This window comes from Homarus americanus, unplaced genomic scaffold, assembly GCF_018991925.1.
Source record: "Homarus americanus isolate GMGI-L3 unplaced genomic scaffold, GMGI_Hamer_2.0 scaffold48406, whole genome shotgun sequence".
Lineage (NCBI taxonomy): Eukaryota > Metazoa > Arthropoda > Malacostraca > Decapoda > Nephropidae > Homarus > Homarus americanus.
Genome location: NW_024753828.1, coordinates 1,946,899 through 1,966,320, shown reverse-complemented (window position 1 = coordinate 1,966,320; position 19,422 = coordinate 1,946,899). Strand labels below are relative to the sequence as shown.

General features: G+C 40.1%; 1 protein-coding gene across 2 annotated transcripts in view; it reads left to right on the top strand.

The window, feature by feature from the left end:
* LOC121855477 (transcription termination factor 2-like) overlaps window positions 1–19,422 on the top strand; it is a 151,112-nt gene that overhangs the window by 5,704 nt on the left and 125,986 nt on the right. The window contains exons 2-3 of one of the 2 annotated variants that reach the window (XM_042350446.1): window positions 5,858–6,047; window positions 13,822–14,950. In XM_042350446.1, coding sequence (XP_042206380.1) covers window positions 5,863–6,047; window positions 13,822–14,950 — 1,314 coding nt within the window. In that variant the 5' untranslated portion in view covers window positions 5,858–5,862. The remainder of the gene's footprint in view (window positions 1–5,857; window positions 6,048–13,821; window positions 14,951–19,422) is intronic. The other variant, XM_042350447.1, reaches the window with a different exon arrangement.

Below are 19,422 nucleotides of genomic sequence, written 5' to 3'. Positions count from 1 at the left end.
ATATAGGAATAACTGCCTGTGACACTGTTGATCGGCTTGCCAAAGAAGCTACATAAGAAGAAGATACTGAAGCCACTCTCGCCCTCTCCCTGAATCATCTCAAATCTCGCATACACGCCACACAACGAGAGGCATTCAACGAAAATTGGACACACCTGAAACAACGGGGTAGCGTCACACTATGCCACTATGACGCTGTAACCGGTGACGAAAACCGCCACTACAAAGAATATCAATCCCTGACTCGATCTCAACAGCTTATATACATGAGACTGCGCCTAGGGTACAGGTACCTATGGGAGTACATTTGCAACCCTGAGCCTCCCCGCACTGTTTGTAAACTTTGTGGCCAACCCGACTCTCACACCCTCTCTCACTACATCCTCACTTGCCCTATGACCTCCTCCTATAGGTCCCCAGCTGTTACCAACACCTCTTCCCTCCCAGACCAGATATCCCTCCTCCTAGTCACAGGCCTGGCATTTGACATTATTAGGGACCTGCCACTCTTTGCCATAAACAGATGAAATGTACCAGAAACTTTCCCCCCACACACTCATCATTCTCTCACTTTATGTAACTTGACAGAACCTATGACCCTTCAGGCTTTTACGCCCTTAATGTACGAGTCATAAAGGCAAGTATGAACTTTTCATACTTCCCTGTTGGGCGCTGTAAACGCTTCTGCGCTTCACCTTGCACAGGATGTAAGGGGGTGCCCAATAAACTAGCCCCCTCGGGGGCAAATCTGAAATCTGCCAACTTGGTGCTTTTTGCTCTAGATTTAGCATTTTTTGTCACATCTAGTGCAAAAATATCGTGTTAGTGTACAGTACCTGAAATTTTTCAACTTTACACCAGGAAAACCTGAAAAACCCAGGGAATTTTGTTTTGTGTGGCCAGTAGACACCCTGCTATAGGCTACAGTACTGTATTCGGTGATCTTAATGTAATCTGTAGCCATACGTAAAGTACATTATTGGCATTCTTAAGTAGAGGAAAAAAGTCTTTCTTAACACTGTTATCGGATGTCTATAAAGAGGTTGGTTCTGCCCATTCACCTCAATATACAATACAGTCGGCCCTTAACATACGCGGGGGTTACGTAACAGAGATACCCGTGGATGTTAAAAATCCGCGTATTTTTGCTGCCCCCCCCCTTACCCCCAATGTCCTTATTTACCGTATATACCTGTGTGTAGTTCGAGTTTTTAAGACCAAATTATTTGGCAAAAAATTGGGGGTTGACCTCTAAACGGGTAATAGTTTCATTAGGTTGAAAAATATTTACCAGTAAACAATGGAAATGATGCACCAACGCACCACCAGCTGTGAGTGTCGGTACAGTTGCCAGGGCAGATCTCTTGCGTCATCATAGCAAGCCCAAAGTAGCCAAATCCATGGTATGGTAGCACAGGATGATGTAAAACATAAAGTATTCATTTATTAAAGTTTATTTATAGATACTGGACATAAATTTTTGTTCATTACATTTGAAACATCAATCTTTGTTAATTAAATTTGAAACAAACGAAAACTACGATACCGTATTTTCATTAAAATATTACATCACAAGTATATTTTACCTTAACTGTGACTGAATGAATATACGTATTCTCAGAAATAAATATGGAAATATAATATTTTTGCTGGAATGACGTACATATTACAGTGGAAAGTGGGAAAAAATCATGAAGAAAACAATGACTTTCGCTTTCTTTCGTTATTCAAAAGATTTTACCGTAATCACTTTTCGAATGGTTTTCAGTTAAAAAACTGTTGTACTCGTACTGTATTACAATAATATTCTATCCTATCATTAGCCTTATAATCCCACAACTGAAAACCATTCGAAAAGCGATTACGGTAACATCTTTTGAACGAAAGAAAGAGAAAGCCATTGCTTTCGTCACAATTTTATCCCACTTTCCACTAATACGTACATCATTTAAGCAAAAATATTACATTTCCATGTTCTCAGAAATAAATGGTAGTTTTGTTGAAACGTAATGTACAGTATTTAATATTTAAATGCAAAAATAGCTATACAGTGGTCCCTCGGTTAACGAGCGCCTCGGTTAACGAGATTTCGGTTAACAATTTACCTTCCATAAGATTCTTAACTTCGGTTAACGAGCAATCCCTCGATTAATGAGTTTTTTACGGGCCGACTTCAACATGTTTTCGCTTGCATTTGGTGGTCCACCAGCTGTTGTATTAGTCCGCCAATACAGTAATCGGTTTTAGGGCTTAAATTCCTTACTATTTTAGTAAATATCAAGAAGTTTATACTATTCAATAATTTTAAAAGTTTAATATTAACTTTTTTAGTCATTTTAACAATTATTGAACATAATTGAAGGTAAAGAAACTAGTTTCTGGCGTGCCATCCAGGCTGTTAACACACCAGACAGGCGTTAGTCTCTCTCTGTTTTCAGTGGAGGTAACATCTTGCTTGAGACTCTCTTCAACTAAATGCTTTTTTTCTGTGTTTCCAAGCAAATTATTGGTCATTTTGATATTTATTTTACATATTGACAATATATAATGTAGTGCAGTGTTGATTTAAAGAAAATAATCTTGAATCACACCAAGAGAATTAAAATTTTATGGGTGAAATGGTGCCATGGGGTGACTTCTCTTCCACCCCAATGCCTTCTCTTCTCCCTTCTCCACTCCCATTTTAATTCCCATCATCATCATCATCATCATCATCATCATCATCATCATCATCATCATCATCATCCAGGAGCCTTCTACATACACACCTCAAAGTAAGTGTACTTTTCTACCTTTTTTGTTGAATTTAGGCAATTTTCGGTGAGCTGGAACTAATTACCCAAAAACCCATTGAAACAATGGTTTCGGTTAACGAGCAACCTGCTGGAACGAATTGTGCGCGTTAACCGAGGGACCACTGTAAAAACAATTAATAAACCCGTAATGTACTGGCTGGCATCTCCACTCGTCCCTCCTCCCGCGTCCAAGGTCACCACTCCTCCCAACTCGCTCCCTCCGCTTCCTCCTCTGCCTCCTCCACCTCCTCACCGTCACTACTGCCGACAACAAACACAAATGTTTTGTGAATAACTGCACCTCCACTTCTATGTACAGTACTGAACTGTACTGTGCTGTGCATTTTTACAAACAATAAACATGGCAAGAAAAGCTATTAAAAATAAGAGATAAAAATTTCACTTTACTGTACCGTACCTATCCTCGGCGACAGGGCGGGGGTCATCGGGCTCATCGTCACGCAGTTCCATAACGGGTGGTGAAGTGGGGGCGACGGTGGATTCAGCTGCTTCCTCACTGCCGCCAGTGATTGATGGTGTTAAATCTCTCCTTCGGTGATCAAAGAACATGGTAATGGGGAGTTGTCGTCTCTTTCTTTTCATTTCTTCCATGATGTTTTTGTATGGAGCAAAAACTTCATCCATCCCTCGCATGAATTTCAGGGCACGCACCATGGAGGGGTCCATACTATAGGCCAGGTTTTTCAGTGCCTCAATATTCCTGGTCATCTCCCCCAACTTCTCCAAAGTTATTTCTTGGTGCTCTTCCTCTTCCTCATCCTCTTTCCCTTTCGCTTCCTCTTCCTCTTCCTTGCCTGAGTCTACTAACTCCTGTAGATCCTCCTCGGTCAGCTCAGTGTCGTGCTCTTCAATTAGCTCCCTAATCTCGTCCTCTGCCATGTCCTGGAAGCCTTCAGCAGCCACTTTCCTTGACAGTGCCAGGGTCTTTCTGAATATTTTCATTAAAATCCATCAAAATCATTTTCCTTGTCATCGTCTTAAGCACCAAACAGCTCCTCCCAGTCTTCTCCTTGAACAGGGCTAGAGGGTACGTGTTTTTCGAATCGTTTTCAATTAAAAAAAATGTTACAGCACATGTATATTTTACCTAAACTGTGCCTGAATGAATATATTCTCAGAAATAAATAGTAGTTTTGCTGAAACGTGATGTATTTCAATGTAAAATAGGATAAAATACATGACGAAAACAAAAGACTTTACCTAACCTTCCAATGTTCAAGAGATGTTACTCGTTTTTTAAATAGTTTTCGGTTAAAATACTCTTATATTAGTGATATTCTATTCATACTGTGCTTGATATAATACAGTCACGGAAATGTAATATTTTTGCAACTATAATGCTGATGCCAACACAAGTGTGGTTACAGCGAGACTGACTGAGTGAGGGAGAGCTATGCGTGTGTGTGAGGTTGCGGGAGCGGGCGGTGTCCCGTGTTATGTGCCGCGCGTGAGTTGAATGGCGCGCGATTTGAATGTACTTCAATTACTTCAATGTGCAGAATATTCCTCCGGCGGGGCAATCTGCGTATTTGCAAATCCGTGTTTGCTAAACCCGCGTATGTTAAGGGCCGACTGTACTATGAAGTCTCGCAAAACCCGCCAGCCACTGAAATGGGAATAAGTGCAGGCTATTGTACCAATGAAAGTGGTTCTCATAGAATATACCTATAATATATACAATTATTTTTTTTAGTTTAATTATACAGAGTATTGTATTAATTTTTTTTTTTTGAAAACCTAACCATACCTGCTGTAATGAGGCAAAGATTCTCATTAAGAAGGTTGGAGGAATTTATAGTAATAGGATTGTAAAGTGAAGAAAGTTGGTAGCGTGGCTGATTAGTTATTTGACCGTTAATATATATAGTGTAGTCTTAGGGGAAGTCTTCTAGACAACAATTCCAAGTACAATTATTTATTAGTTAAACGAATGGCATGGGCACTAATAGATCAATATAATGACATTACTAGACAGTGACTCACCCTATGGATTGCTCTGACAATGACTCGCATGTGACCTGAGGAAGGCCCAGCAGCTGGGGACTCTTGACTGCAGGGTCAGGTACTCATGGAGAGAGTGGTCTCGGCGGGCGCTGTACTCCTGTGGGAGACTCTGCAAGCTGGGGACTTGGTGCTAGGAAGTCCCCCTCCTGACCTCGACTTGTGACTGAGTGTGACTCCATCTGGCTCTGGGTTCTGTTTCTCCCTGTCTAACCCCTGGAAGGAGTTGTAGGCCCCATTTATTGGAGGTCTCAGGCCGACAGATCTCGTCTCCTATTTATCACTAATCTGGGCGAGTCTGGACAGGTGTGTTTTCTCAGATGTACGGTGGTTCGGGGTCACAGGATGTGGTGTGCTTATCGTGGTATGTCTCTCCCTGTCTAACCACTGGTAAGGAGTTGTTGGCCTCTTTTATTGGAGGTCTCAGGCCGGCAGGTGTTGTCTCTTAATTATCACTTATCTGGAGTGTGTCTAGACAGGTGTTTGATCAGGTGCGCGATGCTTGGTGGGTCACAGGGTCGTGTCACTTATCGTGGTATGCCGGTTGGTAATATTCCCCAATTACTACCACCCTGGGTGTCTGGCCAGGTGTCAGATTACTGGTTGGAGGCAGTTTTTTATAAACAAGGTCATGTCGCCTGGTCTCTCATCACACGGTGGCGGGAACTTTGTGATCTTGGTTGGGTCAGGTCTTGACCTCCTTTAATTACTGTAGGGTGGGTCGACTTGAGTGGGTGTACAACTGCTCATCTAATTGCTGTAATATGTGTTGTTCTTCTCTGGGCTGTATGCTTTGGCCTGATAGACAATCATTACACTACTGGAACTAGCTAATGGCAGAAAATTTTGGCCAACAGAATGGTTTAGGTCCTATGGACATTGAATTTAAGATATTGGTTTGTATTCTAATATAAACATGTACTTGAATTGAAACAGTTTATTAAGCCAGAAAAACATAGATACAGAGTGGATAATAATTGCACTGTTAACATGCAGCTGTCTATATACAGTACTGTACAGTTATTTCTTGATATTTGTAGGAAGAATGTCGGATACACGTTCCAGTGTTTCGAATACCATAATGAGCAGCGCCAGTGCCGACAGTTCTCCAGATTTCATCCCAGCCAGCCCAGGTACATCCAGTGACATCAATGATACTCCAAAGTCACACAGACTCGGGGTCTTCCAACACCAGCAAGAGCGATTTCGCTCCCAGAAATCAACACTGAGGTGAGTTGTATTTTAATTGCCCAAATAATAGTCTACAAAATTAGATTATAGAGATACGGCACAGAAAAAAATGGATGGTTTTAGACACACACAATTTGAATACTGTACAGAAAACTCTCCTTACTACAGTACAGTACAGTGACCCCTCGTTTAACGAACACCTCGGTTAACGTAATTTCGATTAACGAACTGCCTTCCATCAGGATCTTCAATTCGGTTAACGAAAAAAAATTCGGTTAACGAAGTTCTTACGAATCTACCTCAACATGTTTTCGCTTGCACTGACCGGGCAACCAGCTTTAGTATCAGTCCGCCAATACATTAATCGGTTCTAGGGCTTAAATTCCTTACTATTTTTGATAATATCAAGAAGTTTATACTATTCAATAATTTTAAAAGTTTAATATTCAATTTTTTAGTCATTTTAACAATTATTGAACATAATTGAAGGTAAAGTGACTAGTTTAATGCACGGCATCCGGCCTCTTAACACAGCAAACAGGAGTTAGTCTCTCTCTGTTTTCACTGGAGGTAACATCTTGCTTGTTAATATTAAAATTAATCACTATCTTATAAGAATTCCAGCAATGTAAATTATATTCTGGCCAGGTAATTTATATGAATTTTATGAGCTGAAAACAAATATCTCAAGAAAATAAACAAATTATACTTCACCAGACACAATAAGTACTACATTGTAGTAAAAATAACATCTTAATTTTATGATGGTATGCACACATAATTAATATTTAAGAGAAATATCAATAATATTAGGTTTTTTAACACTTATGTTAGTAGAAGAAATGGCTGGGTACATGGGGATGGGGGGTTGGTTCTGAGGCAGAGGGCAGATTATTGGCCCTCACCTGTATCATTTGTATCACCTGTATCACTATCCACCACAGAGGCTTGCAGGGCCTCTTTGTCAAACCCCCCCAAAGTCCATATTCTCACTATCACTGTTTTGTTGACTGGGGGACCTTGTGCGCACCCTGCCCGTGCCGCTTCCCGCGTAAATGATGGAAAATACCGCATAAATAAAAATTGTCGGTCTGGCAAGGTGCCGCGTAAATGACCAAACGCATAAACGAAATCCGCGTAAATCGAGACTATACTGTACTGTACAGTAAAAGTAATCAATAATGAAGAATGAATAGTGTTACTGTGCACTTTCCTTTAATGTAGTCAGCTGAATGCTCATGGGGCCCCCATAATTTTTTAATTATACATGGAGACTATATTAACTGGATGAAGCAGAGGAGGAGACGGGACTGGGTGGGTCATCAATGTCGCTTTCTTCAGACAGGTTAACATATAGGGGAAACTTGCTTGTTGAAGGTATTGGAACATCTTTAGGGAGTGAAGAGGCAGCACTGGTGGGGCGTGAGGAGACAGCAATGGGGGACTTCTTAAAATAGATGTCCAATTTAGACTGCACAGTTTGCTTTTTCTTTTCATTGTAAATCTTCCTGTAGCAAGCAAGTGCATCTTGGATCATTCTGTCAACTTTTGCAAAACGCTCAACGTTTTTATCCATTCCGTCAAACATTTGCATCCCCTTTATTAATTGTAGCAAATGCCTCTTCCATTTGTTTCACTGAAAATTTTTTGGGGGGTGCAGGTTCTTCTACATTTTGACTCTTCCTCTGCAATTTTCTGTGCATCCAGTTCAATAAGATCCTCGTTACTTAGCTCTTCTGCTACACTTTTAACCAACTGCTAAATATCTTCATTATCAATTTGTAACTCCAGCTGTTTACCCAACTCCACTATCTTGTTACTAATCGCAGAAATTTTTTCATCTTCATTAAATCCTCTGAAACTGTTCACATATCTTTTCAGGACTTTCTTCCATATTCCATTCATGCACTGATCTGTAACCTCATCCCATGCTGCCTCTGTTCTTTATACATTTCAAAATGTTGTAGTCCTTCCAAAACTCTCTGAGCATTTTCTCACCTTCAGTAGCAGCAACAGCCTGAGCAAAGGTCGTACATAAATAATTCACTTTAAAAGCAGCAATAGCACCTTGATCCATGGGTTGAATGATAGAGATAGTGTTAGGTGGAATGTAGACTACCTTAACATGCAGGTCGTACAGGTGTGGTGGGATATCGGGCAGTATAGGGTGTCCCGGAGCATTATCCCAAATTAACAAAATCTTGAATGCAATCCCTTGTTGCAGACGATACTCCTTGGCTTGTGGAATGAAACAAGTCAGGAACCAATCCTCAAACAGCACTATGGTCATCCTTGCTTTCTTGTTGCTGTGATAAAACACTGGCAGTGTGTACTTGGTGACATGTTTAAAAGCCCCTGGGGTTCTCTGAATGATATATCATGAAGGGCTTTATCTTGAAACCAGCTACAATCCCCACCCAACAGAAGTGTGATTCGGTCTTGAATGCCTTGAATCTTGGCATTGTTTTCAGCTCTTTGTGGATGTATGTCCGTTCTGGCATGCGCTTCCATGATAAGCCAGTTTCATCCACATTAAATATTTGCTCATGCAAATAATTTCCCTCCACCATGACATGATCTAGCTCCTCCTTAAAAGCTTCGGCAGCACCCACATCAGCAGTTGCTGCCTCTCCACTCACTATGCAAACTGTAGCGGTTCTTAAACCTTTGGAACCAACCATGACTTGCTGTGAAGGTTTGGTCGGACTCATCTCCTGCCTGCTCCTTCAGGCTTTCAAAAAGGCTTCTTGTTGTAGCTTGTAGGGTTAGAAGGCTTAAGGGTACATGCTTTTGTAATTTTTCCATCTCATGAATAGGACCTTGTCTTTTTTTATTTTTTATTATTGTTTCCTTTATAGGTGCTGATCCTTTCACTACCTCACGAATATGTTCATTGTCCTTCAAAATTGTCGATATGGTCGAGTGCGAGAAGCCTAGGTCGCGTGAAATGGTTTCTACCGTTTTTCCATTTTCATAATGCATTATTATCTAAATTTTTGTCTCAAAAGTATTTGACTCTCCTTTTCTTCTGAGCACCACCAGCACTCTCACTTCTAAGCTTGCCAGTCATTCCAAAGTGAATTAGAAATGAAAATATTGTCAGTACACGGCGAGATCACAATCGACAACAACGACAGTCAAACACCAACTAAGCGCTCTACGTCGTGGGTGCTGTAGCCACGAGGCGACCCAGCCCACGTGATGCTCTCGTACGGGATGGAAACGTTTTGGTCTAGAAAATACGTGCGTCATTTCAAAAAAATTTGGTACTGACTGAGGCAGGTCGTAGGTGCGGGTGGTCGTAAGTCGAAGTGTGTGTGTGTGTGTGTGTGTGTGTGTGTGTGTGTCCCATGAATGCCCATACATAGGAAAAATAAATTTTATATGAAAATCCATTTTTATTTATATAATATGCTCTACATGACTACCATTCTGTTGAAAACACTCTTCAATGCGTGTCCTCCACTGCTGAAGAACATGTTCAAGCACAGCTGCAGTTATGCTTGTAATGGCGTTGGTGATACGTTGTATGGAAACTTATGGGACACCCTGTATATACATATACACACAGTGATCCCTCGGTTAACATCCTAGATACGTTCTTGGAAACGTGACGTTAACCGAAATGGACGTTGTCCGATCATCACATAAACTTTGTATTTATACTTACGTGTATGTGGAATACTATATACGTACATATACACTTTTACTCTTAAATCACTACTGTAATATGATACAGGTGATTAATTTTTATCTTTTGTGCAAAATACATGGCATTTATATTAAAATTATTCACTGTTTTACAAGGATTCCAGCAACGCTGGGCAGATGGGGGAGAGGGAGGGAGGGGGCGTGGGGGGAGGGGAGCAGGAGGTGAGGTAATACGTTGGACAGTTGGCACCGGCCCAAGGTCTAACGTGTGTTTATTTATCAATTCTTAAGTGACTAAGCTTCTCTCTATTAAAAAGCCAGGAAAATGACCTGGGTGAATATAATTTACATTGCTGGGATTCTTGTAAGATAGTGATTAATTTGAATATAAACATGCTATAATTTGCACTAGACATAACAATTTTAGTACCGTAATCAAATTAGTACATGTACACTCCAGCTTTGCACTAAGGTCATTTATTTCTTTTACGTTTCTTTTCGTATGGTGTGTGCATGTAAATGGATGAAAATAAATGAAGACATTTGTGTAAATCTACCCAAAAATACAGCTGAAAAAGTTTATATTAAAAAATGTACACTAATGTACTACAATTTTTATCTCGAGCAAAATATATGACATTTATATTCAAATTAATCTCTGTTTTGCAAGGATTTCAGCAATGCAAATTAGATTCTCCTATAGTCTAAGATATTATATGAAAAACTTAAGGCCAAAAACCCCCCAACGCTCCCTCGCATGGCGATATGATTTGACAGGTGGCGCTGAAGGCCTGCCTGCGTGTTTATTTATCATTCCTTAAGAGTGACTAAGCTCTTCTCATAATTTGCCACCCAAATGACCTGGGTGAATATAACTTACATTGCTGGGATTCTTGTAAGATAGTGATTTATTTGAATACCTGTATAAACAATCTATATTTGCAATAGACATTACAATTTTAGTACCGTAATCATTTAGTACATGTACAGTACAGGTTTGCACTTAGGTCCATTGTTAACCGGGGGACCACTGTATTGCAGTGTACTTGTACTGTGCAATATTGACTAAATTCACTAGATAACGTACACAACTAATGGTTGGTAAAACTTGTGAAAGAAGTGAGTGTCAAGTCTGTCAGTGTGAGTGCTTGTGTCCCCCATCATAGGAGTCCGTTTTCTCTCGCTTCAGGACGCCTGAGTGCTCCGTTTTCTTTCTTAATTTTAGAGTGCACCAGAGACTTCGTTATTCCTTAGTCATGACACAGAATTTGAAATTGCAACCCCAATTACAACTGGAGTTGCAATTGTTGAGGCAACTAGATGTCTGATTATACAGCAAATGTGTTATTGTCAATTTGTAGGTGAAAGATTTTATCCTCAATAGATGTAGGTTAACGTTACACCTGGAGGCAAATGCTTACTAAAGACTAAGGAAGGATATTCCTTTAACAGACAATATCTGGCCAGTATGGGAAGGATCGTGTTTCCGTTAGGGGGTCGTGCAGTGGTGGTCCAGCAGGCGTCTCGGAAGTGTTTTTTTTTTACTGGGGGGCATGGAAGGCGTATATCTCACGATGGGACGTTGTTCGGTTGGAAGTTAACCTCGCTTGTGACTATATATATATATATATATATATATATATATATATATATGTAACGGTTCGAATTTGCTGGACTTTAATTTCTCACTTGACTCTGAAATTTCTGAATATATATATATATATATATATATATATATATATATATATATATATATATATATATATATATATATATATATATATATATATATATATATATATATATATATATATATATATATATATATATATATATATATATATATATATATATATATATATATATATATATATATATATATATACACACATATATACATACACATACTGTACACATATATATATACACACACAGTATTACCCCGCTTAACCCAGTTTCGCTTAGCGCGTTATACCGTATACGCGGTGCCTCGCCAGAGCCTAACTTTCACTTAAAGCGGGTTTTTTCCACGTATACGCAGTGAGTGTCCGGCTCGAGAGCTATTTTTAGATTCGCCCCACCCGCCACCCTGCCTGACTGCCTGTTTTAGCTCATAAAATTCATACAAATTACCCGGCCAGAATATAATTTACATTGCTGGAATTCTTACAATATAATGATCATTTTGAATATAGACATCATAGATTTTGCATTAGACATACAAATTTTAGATATAATGTTTACTCTGAGTAAATATATTATTTTTTGTGCAAAATATATGACATTTGTATTCAAAATATTCCTGGTCTTACAAGGAATCCAGCAATGTCAATTATATTATCCTAACTTTAGTTTGAGGTATTATTTATTACTAAAAAGGTAAATATTCTGGTTTTCCCTCACATCTGGTAGGGACAAGGTTGGTGGGGGGTTGGGGGGAGGGAGGGACCGACCATCTGTTACTGTGTGAAGTATATATTTTTTTTTTATTACCTGAAGATATTTGTTTTAGCTCATAAAATTCATACAAATTACCCGGTCAGAATATAATTTACATTGCTGGAATTCTTACAATTTGGTGATCATTTTGAATATAAACATCATAGATTTTGCATTAGACATACAAATTTTAGAGATAATGTTTACTCTGAGTAAATATGTTATTTTTTGTGCAAAATATGACATTTGTATTCAAAATATTCCTGGTCTTACAAGGAATCCAGCAATGTCAATTATATTATCCTAACTTTAATCTGAGGTATTATTTAATACAAAATGTTAAAATTTAGTTTTTTCACCCAACATCTCTTGAAGGGAGGATTGGTGGGGGGTGGGGGGGAGGGTTGGGACTGACCACGTGGTTGGAAGAGGGGGGAGGCAAGGTGGGGTACTTTGATTGACAGGTAGTGTCTTGAATATTTTTTTTTTTTATTAACTGAAGATATTTGTTTTAGCTCATAAAATTCATACAAATTACCCGGCCAGAATATAATTTACATTGCTGGAATTCTTACAATTTGGTATTCATTTTGAATATAAACATCATAGATTTTGCATTAGACATACAAATTTTAGATATAATGTTTACTCTCAGTAAATATGTTATCTTTTGTGAAAAATATATGACATTTATATTCAAAATATTCCTGGTCTTACAAGGAATCCAGCAATGTCAATTGTATTATCCTAACTTTAGTTTGAGGTATTATTTATTAAAATTTAGTGGTTTTCCCCCAAAAATTTCTCAGGGAGGGAAGAGCCAGCAGTGTAGTGTGAGAAGAGGGGGAGGGAGTTGAGTCCATTATTTGAATGGACATTAACTTGGCGACTGTATTTCTCTATTTCTCTTAAGTATTAATTGTGTGCATGTACTATCATAAAATTAAGATGTTATTTTTACTAGAACATAGGTATTGTGTCGGAAAAAGTGGAGTTTGGGGATCAGGCCAGTTTCTATTGGAATTAATCCCATATGTTCTGTTGTTCACTTAGCGTGGTTTTCACTTAACATGGTACCCTGTGGGTTTTATTGACCGCGTTAAGTGGGGTACTACTGTATATATATATATACACATATATATATACATACACATATATATATACATACATATATACATACATACATACATACATACATACATACATACATACATACATACATACCTGCATACATACATACATATATAAACACACAGTGGTCCCTCGGTTAATGAACGGTTCGATAAACGAAGTACCTCCCTTAAGGATCTTTAATTCGGTTAATGAACAAAACTTTGATTAACGAAATCCTTACGAACAACATGCTTTATGGGCTAGTCTGCCAACTCAGTAATCTGTTCTATGTTTACATTCGTTTTCAGTGGAGTAAATATCACGAAAGTTGTGCTCTTTAATATTTTTTTATTTTTTATATTAAAATTATTAGTCGTTTTAAAATTTACTTAACATGGTGATAATTTATGCAGTACAGGGAACTAGTTTTTTGTGCGCCATCAGCCGCTTGACTCAGCCACCAGGCGTCAGTCTGGCTTTGTTGACAGTGGAGTGAACATCTATGTAAATAAGAACAGAAAGCAGAACAGTAAGATAGAAGGGGGTAAATAATAAATGAAAGATTTTTATGAAATTAATTATAAGTAAAATGCCATATCTTTCACTTCAGCTCTGAGCCTGCCGTGATGAGTGTACCCGACACGGATGATGAAGAGGAGGAGGATGATGATGAAGTAGTAAATAGGTCTAATATCATAAGTGAATCTCAAGATGAAAATTCATTTTTATCAGATGAATCGGACATTCTTGAATCAAATGTGAAGGAAATGACAGCATGTACGGAGAATTCTGCGGACCTTATAGAATCTCCAGAAGTTCCTCCAGTAAGATCACGCCAAACATTATTAACACCTGCTGCTGAAATAGTTTCACTAAAGCATTCTCAGCGAGCAAAGGGAAATGGTGAAGGAGAAGGTGGAATGATGTCTAGTACACCAACTTATAACATTCAAACTCCCCTAAACTCCTGGAGAAATTCAACCTCAATCTTGCAATCTGATGATGATGATGTTGATGAGGATGTTCAAAGTTCAATATCTGTACCAAATCAGAGGAAGAATAGAACTACCTGTATTATAGATTTAGAATCAGATTTAAGCCCTAATACATTGAGTCTTGGCAGTCAATTTAAAAGTTGGAGAGTACCCCAAAAAGAAAAGGGAAAACAGATTAGGCCTGAGTCACAGAGAAAGGAGACACGAGGGGCTGCTGTAGATGTAATTGACATTTCTGAGGAGTTCGATAGTCCTGTACCGAAGTTCACGAGAAAGCAGGCACTGGTTATTGACAGTGATAGTGAGAGTGAAGACTTCTCTCCTCACAGGACAGGGAGTATACATCAGTTAATGCATAATAACCTGTATGATGATGAAGATGACTTACCAGACTTAAATCAGTCCAACATTTACCTACCGATACGAAAGACAAAGAAAGAAATTGATGATGATTCTCCAGTTATTGATTTATCCCCTGAGAAAGATAAACCTTCAACACCACAAGAGAAATATGGACATAAATATGTAATAAAGAAAAGATCGCCACAAACAACACAGTCATCGAGACCAACTCTCAATTCACCTGTTATTAATGACTCCTCATCTTCATCAAACCAGTCTGGAAGCCTTTTGGAAGTGTCTGCAACATCTGTAGGTAATATAAGTGGACGGAGCCTGCCATCGTCCATGTCATTATCTGATATGACCACAGATGAAATGAAACAGAAATTGAAGCAGAAAAAAGTAAGTTAATCTTCTCTCATGTAATTTTTGTAACACATATGTTATATAGATATTATATTGGATATATATTTAATATGAAGAATTAGTAGAGGACAGGTGCTTCTCTACTTACAAACAAGTATGACAGCCACCAATACAGTATGACAGCCACCAATACAGTATGAGAGCCACCAACACTGTATGACAGCCACCAACACAGTATGATAACCACGTGCACAGTACAGTATGACAGCCACCAATACAGTATGATAGCCACCAACACAGTATGATAACCACGTGCACAGTACAGTATGACAGCCACCAACACAGTATGATAACCACGTGCACAGTACAGTATGACAGCCACCAATACAGTATGATAGCCACCAACACAGTATGATAACCACGTGCACAGTACAGTATGACAGCCACCAATACAGTATGATAGCCACCAACACAGTATGATAACCACGTGCACAGTACAGTATGACGACCAATACGTATGATAGCCACCAACACTGTGTATAACACGTGCACAGTACAGTATGACAGCCACCAATACAGTATGATAGCCACCAACACAGTATGATAACCACGTGCACAGTACAGTATGACAGCCACCAATACAGTATGATAGCCACCAACACAGTATGATAACCACGTGCACAGTACAGTATGACAGCCACCAACACAGTATGATAACCATGTGCACAGTACAGTATGACAGCCACCAATACAGTATGATAGCCACCAACACAGTATGATAACCACGTGCACAGTACAGTATGACAGCCACCAATACAGTATGACCACCAACACAGTATGATAAACATGCAAGTACAGTATAGACCACCAATACAGTATGATAGCCACCAACACAGTATGATAACCACTGCACAGTACAGTATGAAGACAATACAGTATGACAGCCACCCACTGTTGATCCCGTGCACAGTACAGTATGACAGCCACCAATACAGTATGACAGCCACCAACGTATGAAACCACATGCAGTACAATATGACAGCCACCAATACAGTATGATAACCGTGCACAGTACAGTATGACAGCCACCAATACAGTATGATAGAACACAGTATGATAACCACGCACAGTACAGTATACCACTGACAGTGCGCAACCAACACTGTATGATAACCACATGCACAGTACAGTATGACAGCCACCAATACAGTATGACAGCCACCAACACAGTATGATAACCACATGCACAGAGTATGACAGCCACCAATACAGTATGACAGCCACCAACACTGTATGATAACCACATGCACAGTACAGTGACAGCCACCAATACAGTATGACAGCCACCAACACAGTATGATAACCGTGCACATACAGTATGACAGCCACCAATACAGTATGACAGCCACCAACACTGTATGATAACCACATGCACAGTACAGTATGACAGCCACCAATACAGTAAGCCACCAACACAGTATGATAACACGTGCACAGTACAGTATGACAGCCACCAACAGTATGATAGCCACCAACACAGTATGATAACCACGTGCACAGTACAGTATGACAGCCACCAATACAGTATGACAGCCACCAACACTTATGATAACCACGCACAGTCCAGTATGACAGCCACCAATACAGTATGTAGCACCAACGCATATGATAACCACGTACACAGTACAGTAAGCCACCAATACTGTATGATAACCACGTGCACAGTACAGTATGACAGCCACCAATACAGTATGATAGCCACCAACACAGTATGATAACCACGTGCACAGTACGATGTAACACGCCACGCATGTACGTGCACAGTACGGACAGCCACCAACACTGTATGATAACCACGTGCACAGTACAGTATGACAGCCACCAATACAGTATGATACCAACACAGTATGATAACCACGTGCACAGTACAGTATGACAGCCACCAATACAGTATGACAGCCACCAACACAGTATGATAACCCGTGCAGTACAGTATGACAGCCACCAATACAGTATGACAGCCACCAACACAGTATGATAACCACGTGCACAGTACAGTATGACAGCCACCAATACAGTATGACAGCCACCAACACAGTATGATAACGGCGTGCACAGTACAGTATGACCAGACCAATACAGTATGACAGCCACCAATACAGTATGATAGCCACATGCACAGTGATACAGCCACCAATACTGTATGATAACCACGTGCACAGTACAGTATGACAGCCACCAATGCTAACACGTATGTAACCGTGCACAGTCTGCAGCCACCAATGTATGACGCAACCTCCGTGCAATACAGTATGACAGCCACCAACACTGTGATAACCATTGCACAGTACAGTATGACAGCCACAATACAGTATGATAGCCACCAACACAGTATGATAGCCACCAACACAGTATGATAACCACGTGCACAGTACAGTATGACAGCCACCAATACAGTATGACAGCCACCAACACAGTATGATAACCGGTGCACAGTATAGTATGACAGCCACCAATACAGTATGACAGCCACCAACACAGTATATTAACCGTGCACAGTACAGTATGACAGCCACCAATACAGTATGACGTACAGCAGGTATGATAACCACGTGATACAGTATGGCAATACCAATACAGTATGACAGCCACCAATACAGTATGATAGCCACCACAGCAGTATGACCACCACTACAGTATGACAGCCACCAACATGATGTAACGTGCACAGTACAGTATGACAGCCACCAATACAGTATGATAGCCACCAACACAGTATGATAACCACGCGATGATACGATACCCACTTATGACAGCCACCAACACATGTATGTACGTGCAGTGCACAGTTAATGACCACCAATACAGTATGACAGCCACCAACACAGTATGATAACCACGTGCAGTACAGTATGACAGCCACCAATACAGTATGACAGCCACCAATACAGTATGACAGCCACCAATACAGTATGATAGCCACGCGTACGTATGATAGCACCAACACTGTATGATAACCAGTACAGTACAGTATGACAGCCACCAATACAGTATGATAGCCACCAACACAGTATGATAACCACGTGCACAGTACAGTATGACAGCCACCAATACAGTATGACAGCCCCCAGTGATAGCCACATGCACAGTACAGTATGATAGCCACCAACACTGTATGATAACCACGTGCACAGTACAGTATGACAACTACAGTATGATAGCCACCAACACAGTATGATAGCCACCAACACAATGATAAGCACGCGCGTACAGTATGACAGCCACAATACAGTATGACAGCCACCAACACTGTATGATAACCACATGCACAGTACAGTGTGACAGCCACCAATACAGTATGATAGCCACCAACACTGTATGATAACCACGTGCACAGTACAGTATGACAGCCACCAATACAGTATGATAGCACCAACACTGTATGATAACCACGTGCACAGTACAGTATGACAGCCACCAATACAGTATGGCAGCCAACACAGTATGATAACCATGCGCACAGTACAGTATGACAGCCACCAATACAGTATGACAGCCACCAACACAGTATGATAACATGCGTGCATACAGTACAGCCACCAATACAGTATGATAGCCACCAACACAGTATGATAACCACGTGCAGTACGATATGACCACCAACACAGTATGACAACCAGTGCACAGTACGGTATGAAGCCACCAATACAGTATGACAGCCACCAACACAGTATGATAACCACGTGCACAGTACAGTATGACAGCCACCAATACAGTATGATAGCCACCAACACTGTATGATAACCACGTGCAGTACAGTATGACAGCCACCAATACAGTATGATAGCCACCAATACAGTATATAGCCACCAATACAGTATGATAGACCAACACTGTATGATAACCATACTGCAATACAGTATGACAGCCACCAATACAGTATGATAGCCACCAACACAGTATGATAACCACATGCACAGTACAGTATGACCACCAATACAGTATGGCAGCCACCAACACTGTATGATAACCACATCACACGGTACAGTATGACAGCCACCAATGTATGATAGCCACCAACACTGTATGATAACCACATACAGTACAGTATGACAGCCACCAATACAGTATGGCAGCCACCAACACTGTATGATAACCGTGCACAGTACAGTATGACAGCCACCAATACAGTATGATAGCCACCAACACGTATGATAACCCGTGCACAGTACAGTATGACCACCAATACAGTATGATAGCCACCAACACAGTATGATAACCGTGCACAGTACAGTATGACAGCCAAATACAGTATGACAGCCACCAACACAGTATGATAACCACGTGCAGTACAGTATGACAGCCACCAATACAGTATGATAGCCACCAACACAGTATGATAAGGCACAGTTGCATTATGACAGCCACCAATACAGTATGATAGCCACCAACACAGTATGATAACCACATGCACGGTACAGTATGACAGCCACCAATACAGTATGATA